General features: G+C 34.6%; 1 protein-coding gene across 47 annotated transcripts in view; it reads right to left on the reverse strand.

The window, feature by feature from the left end:
• msn (serine/threonine-protein kinase msn) overlaps positions 1 to 12,877 on the reverse strand; it is a 135,359-nt gene that overhangs the window by 5,523 nt on the left and 116,959 nt on the right. For 30 of the 47 annotated variants that reach the window (XM_069306604.1, XM_069306600.1, XM_069306597.1 and 27 more), the window contains 5 exons: positions 7,062 to 7,281; positions 6,287 to 6,498; positions 4,341 to 4,511; positions 2,436 to 2,585; positions 528 to 638 (listed from right to left, as the gene is read on the reverse strand). In XM_069306604.1, the coding sequence (XP_069162705.1) occupies positions 528 to 638; positions 2,436 to 2,585; positions 4,341 to 4,511; positions 6,287 to 6,498; positions 7,062 to 7,281 (864 nt within the window). The remainder of the gene's footprint in view (positions 1 to 527; positions 639 to 2,435; positions 2,586 to 4,340; positions 4,512 to 6,286; positions 6,499 to 7,061; positions 7,282 to 12,877) is intronic. The other 17 variants (XM_069306602.1, XM_069306610.1, XM_069306609.1 and 14 more) reach the window with 1 other exon arrangement.

The raw sequence follows: 12,877 nt of genomic DNA on the forward strand, positions 1-12,877 counted from the left end.
AAACTTATCATTTATAATTGGGTTAAGTTTGCACAAAGTTACAGTAAATTATTTACCCAAGAGAGTCATAATAATAACAAGAAATATTTGTAATTATAAACTGTATACTCAAGAAATGAAAGTGAACATTTATTAATTATTTTAAAATCATTACAGTTGTCATACTCAGAATAAGAAACTATTTCAACTTGTACAAATCACCACAATAACGGCTAAACTAAACAGGTGTACATCAGTCTACTCAAGTAAGTAAGTAATTATCAAAAGAAGGCACCAAACCGGGAAGGCTATGTCAGTCTACTCAAACTTTACATTTTACAAATGAAATCACCCTTAATTATTGTGTAATGACTGCCACATTTTCTTTAAATTTGAGTCTGATACACAAGCTCTACAAGCTATGCTACGTCATTCATAGCAGCATAACACTTTCATACCCATTTTTACTCCATGCTATTGATAATTTTTTGCCACTTCATTGAGAGCTATTTAACAATTGCTAAGTAAAAGTTCAGAAGACAGTTTACCTTTCCATAAGTGTTTACATAAACACCCTCATTGTCATAACAGATGAGCAGCTGAAGACCGTTGCTGTTAGGCAGTGTGACTATTGTGTGTGGAGTGATGTTACCTTGGATCTGAAAATAATAACAAATCATGTAACATTTGCTTAATTTTCCATGGGTCGTATTTTCTCTGGACACTCCCCCTACAAATGCTTCGTGCCCATGGCAGGTAGTCACTACTTTTTTACAATAAGGAATGGCAAGTGAAACAAGTATAGAATGTCAGAAAGGCTACACCAGAAGAGTGGTTAAATAAAATAAAATATAATTTTCATTAGAATAAATAATATATGGTGAAGGTGAAATTTCTCTTACACTAACTGATGCTAGAGACTAATTATCAGATAAATTATTAAGAGTGGAACATTTAAGTTAATGTTTGTTTAATAATGAATAAAAAAATAAAGTATGATTAAACATCAGAAAAGAGCATACAATACTTCCTACTAAGTCTTAAATTTTTGTATCGCTCTGTATAATATGGTGATGTAATAAAATATGCTGATCCATAATAGTCTATAGTAATACATTGTTGTTGTTTTAGATTCAGCTACTCGGAACAAAAGTTTCAAGTAGCATGAGCTATGGTGAGCCCGTAGTGGAGCTATATACATGGTTCCTGATGGTAACACAGATAGTGTAGGAAAACAGGGTCAAGTCCTGCAAGCCTCTAAATTAAAATTGTCACAATATAAACCTGCAGTACTATACTTGAATATTATTATTTAACCCTTAAATTGTTCCAGTCACCCTCAAGTGATAGACCAACAGTGTGCCTCTTGCCTGTGGCAGATTAGATGTGACTTGTAATATTCTGAAGTTCTTAAGATTCTATGTGGATGTCATTTGACACTAGAAATCTTTGGTGATCATTTGCCATACAAGAATAAATTCTGAAAGTCTTGGTCAAAAGATGGGCAGCATGTGAGGTGCAGCACCATCCACTGACTCGTGCCAGTGCCAGCAACCACTGATGCCAAGCAAAATTTCAAGGACTTGTGTGGACCTGAGAGGTATTAGTGATGATGAGGATAACTTATTACAAATAGTTAACTTGGAAATTATCCCTCAGTATATGACAACATTTCTTCACCTGGCTATAGCTAAGCTAAAATAATTATAATTTTTTTCACCAACATCAGAAAGCAATGTATGAAAACAAAGGAAAAAGAATTTCAGATTTTTATATTGTGTGTGTTCCAGGAAAGACCTAATTTATGGCATGCAGTTAGGTTAACTCTCCTACCACAAATACTGTACATAATGAAGTGCAAAACACTTTTCATGTAGAGATGAAAGAATGTTGTCCAAAAAGTACATAAAACACATAATAATTATGAGAACGTCACAAGGTCAGAGTTTGGTATTTTGAGTAATAAAATAGTTTCAAATAAATTATTTGGATTCTGTTGAATCATTTATGGAAGTTGTTTGGTAGTTTCAAGGCTTCAATTCTTGTGAACCCAGAAGTTGCCTGTAAGGCTTCACTGATCCATAATAGGCAGACAACCAGTCACCAAACTAGTGACTTCTGTCTGTCTGCCTGCATTTGAATAAATGAACTGTTTCAAAAGCAAGTGTGTCACTGGCAAATTTGAAGTTTTTAAAGGTGTTACTGTATAGGCAGAGACCTGCCATAGTCTTGGTTGACATCATAAGTCTTATTAACCTGCACCTAGTCCATCCTTATACCCCCAAGTGCTAAGTCTGTGCTCTTAGGTGTATTTGGCACAGGGAGGTTGAAGCTGTGTGGCTACTCAACAATGTCAAGCACAGCTCTATAATATTTAAAACTATTATAGATGGTGGTGTTTGCACATATTATGGGAAATGCAATTATGTATCCCTAACTCATCTGATAAAACTTACATGTTTGGGAAGATAGATGTCGTAGACCTGTCCCGAGTCGACATCTACTGCATGGAATCCCTGGTTGGAGCCATAGACCACCTTGAGACGTGACCCTTCCTCCACAGTTAGATCCACCAAGCATGGCTTCTGAACCAACTCACCAAAACTCTTCAAGAGAAATCAATACATTAATAACTCAAAATATAAAATAATAAATGTTTAACTGCCCCTTAAACTGTACACTAAAACCTGAAGACTGAAGAGAGGCGGGACCAAGGAGCCAAAGCTCAATCCCCGCAAGCACAACTAGGCAAGTACTATTATCATAGCCAGATACTAAAGAGGATTGGTGATTTAGTAACAAAAGGCTACACAGTACAGTAATAAGAACAAATAAATGAAATATTTATTTTTCATTTTATATTAAATAATAAATGACATTAATTTTTCCTTCTATAAAGTCCTTAATAGATTTCATGGCAAAATGGCTAAAGAATACATAAATGCATCCTAATTTTATCCATCTATGTCATAAGAATTTTACTAATGAGTAGTATTTTAATCTAATACAATATTATTGACTGGCTTATAATGCCTAAACAAAGCATGTTTTATAAAGTAGGTTTGTTAATGATATAATTTTACATAATGGTAATAAGATGACAAATCTTTATAACACATACACACATGCATTGCATTGAAATCACAATGGCATAAAACATCAATGAAAATCATTTTGAGGCAATGGAGTGACTTGAATTTTGTGTTCTGGTGATTCCCAAACACCTGCCTGAACCATCTGGGAGTCACCAGAACTCAAGTTCAAGTCACTCCATTGCCTCAATGGTTTTCACATACAATGAATCTTTGATTTTTCACAGATTCTTGGCAATCTGCACTATTTAGACATTTCAATTGTATTATGATATAAAGTGCCATCTGAGTGTGTTTGAACAAGGAAAGTGTTGGCAAGTTTCAAACGTTAAGAGCAGCTTAATCCATATATAGCAACCTCTAAAGTTGATGAACAGTTTAGACAATGGCATAGACGAGTGAGCATGTCAGCTTCTATTGTCAATTTGAACTGGTCCTCTGAGCATTCTCTCTCCAGTTGCATGTGATTGGCAAGTATGTATGGTCATTCAGACATCTGTGTACAAAGAGTGAAATTTATACTTGAATGATGTTAGAGAAGTTAAGCAGAGTTGAGAGCAGTGTTGTCCTGTCTGTTTTTCATTTACAGTGTTATTATACCTTTCTTGTAGGTCATCTAAAGTTTTCTTGGTGTCAGTTGCGCATTTCCTCCTACAATATCATTTTGGCCAATGCTAAGTTTGTTTTATGCTCACTGAGTTAGGTCATCAGACATTATTCTTATATCTTTAATATGTTGCCCTGTTCCATGAGACCTGACTGTCTTGTATCCTGTTATTAATGCAAATTTAACATTTTATTCAATACCTTTGTATTCCTGAATGGACAGATCCATACCAAAGTATAATGCTACCAACCAAAATTTCAATGCATCTATAAGTTTACTTTATTTAATTGAATAAAAAACATAATACAATTAATAAGTCCAACCAATCCTTCAGCCCACTTCACGAATCATGAATGCAAAGAGTATTAAATACAGTACCAGATATCTTTGGTGCTGGAGCTCATAATCACTCAGAATATTTCTTCCTTAAATTGCTGCAACTTTAATTGGATGCAACCTGGGATACGATTGTTCTTTGACTCTTGATCAAAGTTTTATACTGTCTCAAACAACTTGGCCAACAGTAACATCACACAACACATGGTCCTCCAGCCTTCTGCCAAGTGACCATAACAAAATTTTTCTTCCAGTGTCAGCATTAATCTGTCTCACTGAATAGACAACGTATTACTAACTCTGAGAATAAATCGTGCTATTCTTACCTTAAATGCCATAAATTTGTGGTAGGGTTTAGGTGCCCAGGCGTATATCTCAATTGAATCACGCAGAGCAATCACCAGGAACTTAATTCGCTCATACTTCACAATTTTGAAGTGTACTGCACCATGGAGATCCCCAACATTGATCCAACCATTCCGCCGTTCAACTTGTTGCTGCAGGGAATTGACAATTCGACATATTTAAAATGTAACACTTATCACATGGCCCTAATCAAACTTTACAAAATTCTCTAAACATATTCAACGGTGCGAATTCAGTTTACATAAATCTAAAAAAAACTTTAAAAGCCATATTTTTATATTATTCTCGCAATAAATAGCCTAAGGTTTTGGTTGATGAAGCACACTTAACAATACCAATTTATTAATTATATAGATATTAAAATCCAAGTGTTTTCACAGCTGTAATACTACCTCAGGCTCATCATGTTGTTGTTCAATTAGTGAAGTATCTCACCAACACATTAGCTCATAACCCTTGCCAATGGATGGGGGTTTTTCCATTATATGAACATGTGTGTGTTTTGCTTTTTTTGGTTCCAGTACTGTGAACTGATTGCCTTGTATACAACCCAGGCTATTTTATAAATTATTAACAGTAAACTGCATCTAATTGATAAAATAAAGGTGTTTAGAATAGCTAACATTAATAAAGACAGAAGGAAATTTAAAAGTTTCAATTATTAACATCTTCAATGAAGTGTTTCAAAGTGTATTCATACAATTTGAGGATTTGACAGCACCAGATATACATACAATGCATTTGTCAACATTACTGGACATGGAATAGCTAGTTAGGTCTTATAAGGCATCTAAACAAACAACTGTTCATGTACTGGAGCAGAAATCTGGCAATAGAGCCAAATGAACTCTGGATTCTGCATGTTCCCATCAACTTAAGTAATAACATTATATTTTTCAGGTCTCCTTACAGTATGGAAGCCCATCAGAAATACCAACCAACAAGTTTAACACTGAAGGATGACAAAGTGCTTCTATGGGAGACAGAAAATGTCGACAAAAGCGTAAAGTAACGCTCTTGTGGCTTAGCTTACATTAATTACCTAGGCTTAGTTTATCTAGAGCTTTAATATATATGAAATATATTAGGCCTAGGTAATGTTAAGTTAGGCCCAAGACAGATTAGGTAAGGGTTTTTGTTCTAGTAATATTTTATGACACTTCTGCATTACCATCATTTGTCATCTACCAATATGACAAATTGTGGACATGGTTTTGCCAAATCAATATTTTTTAACCCATCCCCTTCAGTGGTTATATGCAGTGCTTAATTGGTTACTTGCCCATACATACTCTTTCCACATGGAAAAATTTACTTCATTATTGTTCAGTAAAAGTAATAGGAAAAGCACTACCCTTCTTGTATATTGGTATATATATATACCAAGAGAAAAATTCTCACACGTTTATGGTCACATCAATATGTAACTATGTAGACTTTACCAAGGCTCCCAAAAGCAACTTTCACTCATTCTATCAAAAAAAAAAAAGTTATATGACAATCCTTGCACCTTACTCGGACACACTGCATCATCCATTCAAAAGTCACACAGACATTATGATGTTACACATCCTTGAGGCACTAGCATCTTTTATTTCAGGATATTTATAGTTCCTCTTAAACAAGCATTAATTTATAGTACTGAACAGCTTTCCTCACAAACAACAGAGCTCCATTCACAATAAATGCATCGCTACGTATTGTGTGATAAGCCTTCTAAAAATCAACAAATGAAGTTATAATTCAAGTAGCAGATGCTTGATCCCAGCCTGCTACCCACAAGTCTACTTGCATACCATGTAGCCTTAGTCTACTACTACCCCAAAGTCTACATTTTTATATGAACATATGTACAGTATTAATGTACTGAACTTCAACACAAGTACATAAAACAAAGAAAACTCACAGCATCTGTTCGGAGAATTTTGGACTTGAGCCAAGAGAGATAATAGACTCGAACACGATTTTTCTTTCCGGATATAGTCACCAATATATTTTGGTCAGAGAGTACTTCCATTTGTTGAAATCGTCGCCTAGAGATTAGTTGATACACTTTGCCGACGCCCGACCGATCCAACAGCATCAATCCAGTCTCGGTACCAATTAATAGGTTAACACCTGGAAATGTTGAAATTTCATTCAGAAAATGATACTCCACAACACAGCAAGAATATATGTTTAGTTGTGACTATCCCTAATAATCTACATATGGGAGGAGCATAGCCCAGAGCACAATATACCAGAGGATACACAGGCAGTATCCCAGAGCTTGGAAGCTTATCCCAGGGGTGACTAGAAACACAATAGGCAGGCTTTATTAACACTCAAAGTGTATATCAGATAATGAATTAAGTGTTGTTGTATTCAAAATAAGTAGTGATGTTCAGTAGTAGTGATATAACCTTAGCTTAAGGTAACCTCAAGGTGATTGTAAACAAATACTACAGTAATGGATTTAAGCAGTACTATATATATATATATCTAAAAACGAGATATGAGACCCTAGGTAGCACTCATTTCACTTCCAGAAAGTTTTATAAAGAAAAACATGTATCTGGGAACTACATACTGTGCATGCAAAACCTGTCACGACAATAAATCCTGGCAGTAACACTGTGTCTTATTTTAAACCAAAGACTAATGTGAGAATTAATTTAATTTTCTTTGCTATAAATACTCACCCCATAATGATGCACAGAGAATTTCCGAGTTGAACCTCTTCTTGTACTTCCTAATTTCCGGGGTATCGTTGACCTCGTGTGATGTTGGTGCAACGTTGATACTAATGTGTGATTCTCGTCGTGGTGGTTCTGTTCCCCCTGCACCAAAGCCGAACGTCATGAACGACCTCTGTTTAATCTGAAGTTGAGGAGGAGTACCCTTACCTACTGCTTGTCGATACTGTAAAAAGACAGACAATTATGTTTCATAAATATAATAGTCAGCAAAAACTATTAATTACAAGTTCACATTAAATAGTTCTAAATGATCTACCCTATATTTAAGTTAATGTATAAATAATAAGCTCTACCCCATCTATGGCTCTTGTAATGATCAATCTGTGCCATGTTTAAAGCAGGATGGCACATGCAAAATCTTCAAACACTATAGCCATTGGCTGGCTTCACACAAAATTCTTTTGTGCAATAAAAAATAAAAAATACAAAGCTGTAAGAATTTATTATTGAAAAATTGTGAAAACTGATTTTGCTATCATATAAGTACCACTTGCTGAAAATGGGACAAAATTGAAATATGTGAAATGGATTAAAATTGTTACAGCAATAAAGTAACAGTAAGCAGATGCAAAGAAACGAAGATCATAAAAAGAGAGGTGAAAAAATATACTGAATTCAGAAAATACAAACTTTCAGAGAAAAGCATAGATAAGGTTCTTTAAATTACACCCCGTCCTGGCCACTGCATGAAAGTTTAACCACTTACAAAAATACAGAATATTATGAGGGAATTATTTGATTTAGTTAGTCTGGATATTCAGATTTAATTTGAACTTTTTAAGAACAGGGGTAAAAGAAAATGTGAGGGATTATTAAGAAACTATGAATGATAACAAATAAGGCAGAATGGGGCAATGATGACTTCTCATATTTGCAGCTCAAGGTGGTTGAGTGAGAATTTCAAGTTTGAAGAAGGTAGCAATCATAACTGCATATATGCCATATGAGGAGAGAAGCAGGTACGTACTATTAAAAGAAAGTATTAAGCCTAGAAGGCTATAGCACTGTCTGTGATGACAGATTAGAATGGTAATATTTTGTTGGAGGTAGTTGCGAGAATGATACCTAGGTGTTCTAGAATAATGGGAATAGACAATCTGAAAGGTAAAGTGGGAACAGTTCCCAAGAATAATATAATGGGTGGAAATGGTGTCCCATGAAAAATAAAACACATTTGAAAAATTAGAATATATTGTACAGAAATCTGCACAGAACAGAATAAAGCACAAAAACAGAAAGAGAGTAACTGTCTATACTGCTGGTTGAGATAATGTGTGTGTGTTACAGGGCGATCTTGAACCCACTGATGATGTGACGACTTATACTGAATTTTGTAACTAGCTCATCAAGATTGTAATTTGCTTAGCTAAATGAATTGTGGGGTTCAGTCCCTGAGCCCATTATGTGCCACTGTAACCCTTTCCACTACCACCCACAAGATGGGTATGGGGTGTATAATAAATGAACTAAACTGGTAGAGGGGCTGTGAGAGCAACATCTGAAGGTTTGTCTCATCTCATGTTAGTGTCAAGGTTAAGTAGAAAAATGGTGATTGACACTCTCAAAGATCCAAGAGGTGAAGAATTAAAAGTTGAAATGTTGAGTGAAAAAGAAATAATCATTAAATATATACAAAGAAGAGATGGCAGTAAGCAATTATGAACACATGAACTTTTGTGACATGTGATATGTATACTGGGAATGTGTTTACTTTCTTGGCATTCTTAACCAAAGTGGAGAAGAATGAAATCAACCGCTTTCTGGGATAACAAACTGGCAAAAACTGTTGATAAGAAAAAGAAGTGGATTTTATGAGTGCAAAATAAAGAGGTAATAAAAGGGAGTCTGATGAGAGCAAAAGGTATGTGAAAATATTAGTTAAGCTGAGAAAGTGAGAAAATAAGACAATATATAAAAATGGCAGAAAGTTATAAAAACCAGGAAACTCTCTTTGCGATAATTAAGGAAGTGTAGCAGGAAAACAGGCAGATGGGTAAATGATGATAAATGTTAAGTTAAGAGTTAATTAGAAATACTGTACACGGAGAAGGGGAAGGGAACTATCAGGAGAAAGCACCAAGTCAACTTGGTGCTTGACTATATAGCACTTAGAAGGGATCAGGGTAAGGATTTAGGATGGGACGGGGGCAAGGAATGGTGCCTAACCAATTGGACGGTCGGGGTTTTAAGTACAGAGAGAATACCTTGAAGATGTAATATGTGCAAATAATGAAAGACAATGCTAATGTGAACACTGATGGTTTGAGAGAGTTCAAGACAGCATGACAGCTGATACATTTATGGAAAAAGACAAGTACATCAGTTAGAAAGTTAAAAGGTGTAGAAGCTGTAGGTGGTGATGAGGTACAGTTTCTTGCACAAGTTATGTAGGCTGCGTGCCAAGGGCATGCCTCAGTTATACGAGCCATGTTTTACAGTAGTGAGCTAAGGAGTCCCGCAGTCCCTGTGGTGTAGTGGTTAAGACACACTCCTGGCGTTTTGCAAGCGCTTTAGCCTGGGTTCGTATCCTGGCCGGGGAGATTTAGTGAGCGACAATCCTTAAATGTAGCCTCTGTTTACCCAACAATAAAATGGGTACCTGGTTGTTAAACGATTTGGCGGGGTCGTATTCTGGGTAACACATGATTAAGGACTTGCCTGAAATGCTATGCATGCTAGTGCCTGTACAAGAATGTAAAAACTCATATTTTTGATTTTTTTTGATCAGATAAAACTGATTTTTATTATATATATATATATATATATATATATATATATATATATATATATATATATATATATATATATATATATATATATATATATATATATATATATATATATATATATATTTATATATATATATATATATTTATATATATATATTTATATATATATATTTATATATATATATATTTATATATATATATATTTATATATATATATTTATATATATATATTTATATATATATATTTATATATATATATTTATATATATATATATATATATATATATATATATATATATATATATATATATATATATATATATATATATATATATATATATATATATATATATATATATATTATAATAATAATAATAATAATAATAATAATAAGGGAGCAAACTTTTCCTTGTGGGTTTGCTCACTTTCCTGAGTATGTATTCCAAAGTCCTAAGGGTCCTGCTAGTTTCCTTTTGGGTATTTCGTTTCCCTTTTCACATCCCCAGGCCCGAGATGTGAGTGTTCTAGTTCTTTGAATGGCTTTCCCATCAAGCTGCTTTTCCTTTATACTGGTGTTCTTTGGATGCCAAGATTGGATATTTGCCATTGTGCCCAAATTTCCCAGGTATGGTTCCAGATTTCTTCATATCAAATAGTACCATAATCTTCAACTTTCTTCTCTAGCACACAAACATAAGTCATATTCTTTAGCAAAGCTTCCTCACTCTCAGTAAATAAAACACTATCATCTACATACAAACATGCCAAAAACAACTCAAACATAAGGGAAATCAATTTCGAACGCTTGATTTTGGAAGTCAATTTAGGAATGATTGATCACTGTGTAATGTAATTTGAGTACCTTGTGGAAAAAAAAATGGCCAGAAGACAAATGGTTGGCATATGAAAGGGAAAAAAGTGTGAGGAAATGAGAGAGAGACAATAAAAAATACAATGGGAGATAGAACTCAGGGGGAAAGTCTCCCACAGCAAATAATGAACTTCTATGAGAAACATTGGGAGGCAGCTGGCAAATTTGTCCTTCAGAGAGAGAACAAAGACAGGCATGGTTTAATCATGGATGTAAGGAATCAAGTCACATATGCATAAAGGCAGTGAAAATTACAAGAATAAAAGAAGTTTGCCTTTACCTCCCAAGCTAACCCATCCATTTAGACCATATATTAAGGGGCCAAGGAGACACTACACAACCCAACATTAAAAGTCTATAACTCTTTAAATTCTACAACACTGCTTTGTGATTTGTCAGCCATGTGTTTTTGTCTAAATCCATGAAGGAAGCATATAACATGCTGTCCTTTGCAAGAAATCTTTCAAGAGCCAATCTCACAGTAAAAGTCTAATCTGTACAACTCTCCTCTCATCATGCATAAATTTACCTCTTGTAAGAGATTCCACAATGTACCCTTGTATACACTTGCTGAAATACTAAGTAAACTAATCCCTGTAAGCCCCACAGTCTTCTCTACTGCCTTTGCCATATATATACAGTATAGGGATTACAATGACCTTAGACCAAACATCTGGTACCTCACTCTTCTGTCACACCATCAAACATTAACCATTTTGTCCACCATCACCTCGACCCTATACTTGAACATATCCAATGTTACTGTACTACATCTACAGTATACCAGGAACCTTTTCACTCTTTAACCTATACATAACTTTCCTAATTTCCTTCTTCTATACTTCTTAGTTCCACTGGTTCTATTCCATCCACTTTCCTCATTCCAAAATTTGAAATTATCACTATTTCTTCACCATTAATAACCGGTAAACTTAAAATATTCACTCCATCTATTGGCAACATTATTCACTGTCAACACTCAATCACAACTTCTATCACTAATTTACCTTCCCTTTCCCCACAATGACTAGCTCTTAAATGCTGTATCAAATGACTTCAGGGTTCTACAATGTTCTTACCCACATACATATTAACACAAAAAATGGTGTAAAAGAAAGTTATAGAAACCTTACACAAGAGGTAAACCTACAACATAGCTAAAAAAAAAAAAATTGCGTCTAATTATATTTGAAAGGGTAATACATAGGAAAAGAGCAATTTACATAATCAAATAATGGTGTATAATATAGCTCATGCAGGTCTTGTAGGTCTGTTATTGGCATTAGCAATAGCCTATAAAGGAAAGTCCAATTACAGGGTCAATACATGAGGTGGGAGTATATCAGCAGCAGAATGAGAAGCAGGTGTACAGTGTACCGTAATTCACTACTTTGTCAACATTTGCCTTTATTATATATAGCAACAAACTATGGTATCAATCCACACTTAACATCTCACCCACATAATACCAATACTCAGTATATTCAATGCTGATAAATTAGAAAATAGTGCAAGATAGCAGGTTTTTGCCTGACTTGGGAGAAGTTTTGGATGTGTTAAGAAGGCTCTGGGAGAAGAGCTCTGGGAGAAGAGCTCTGGGAGAAGAGCTCCCAGAGCCTACTCCAGGTATACTCTTAGAGATGCAGAAATTGTAGATGACATTAGCTATCTCTAAGGCTGAAGTTAGATGAAAGAAAGTAGTTACCTGAACTGTTGGTCAAATTTATCTATTCACTATATTTGTAAATATTGGTTATATGCAGAGGGAGAAATATTCAAAAGAGGGATTCTGTTGGTGAAAGAAGTGTAGGAATTATGAGCTTTACAATTTTACAGGTTAATGTTATTCATATGAGAATGAAGTGCAGTAGTGCACTAATCAATGGCAATAATAACCCACTATTTTGAAAACACAAGGAAACATAGACTGAATATGTCAGTCCCAAACCTGGACCCACTTCACTGCTGAAGAGGGTCAAACTTTGGGACCAAAACTTCGAGGCTACATTTCTTTGTGTTTTTAAAATACTGTAGTGGGTTATTCACATAATGTATTCAAATATATGCTGCATCTACATATGATTAAAGAATGCACCATTTATTTAAGACTGCCAAGATTTTCAGAGTTGAAGAATGTTGCTGAATCCCCCCAAAAAATT

This window comes from Procambarus clarkii, chromosome 58 (assembly GCF_040958095.1).
Source record: "Procambarus clarkii isolate CNS0578487 chromosome 58, FALCON_Pclarkii_2.0, whole genome shotgun sequence".
Classification (NCBI taxonomy): domain Eukaryota; kingdom Metazoa; phylum Arthropoda; class Malacostraca; order Decapoda; family Cambaridae; genus Procambarus; species Procambarus clarkii.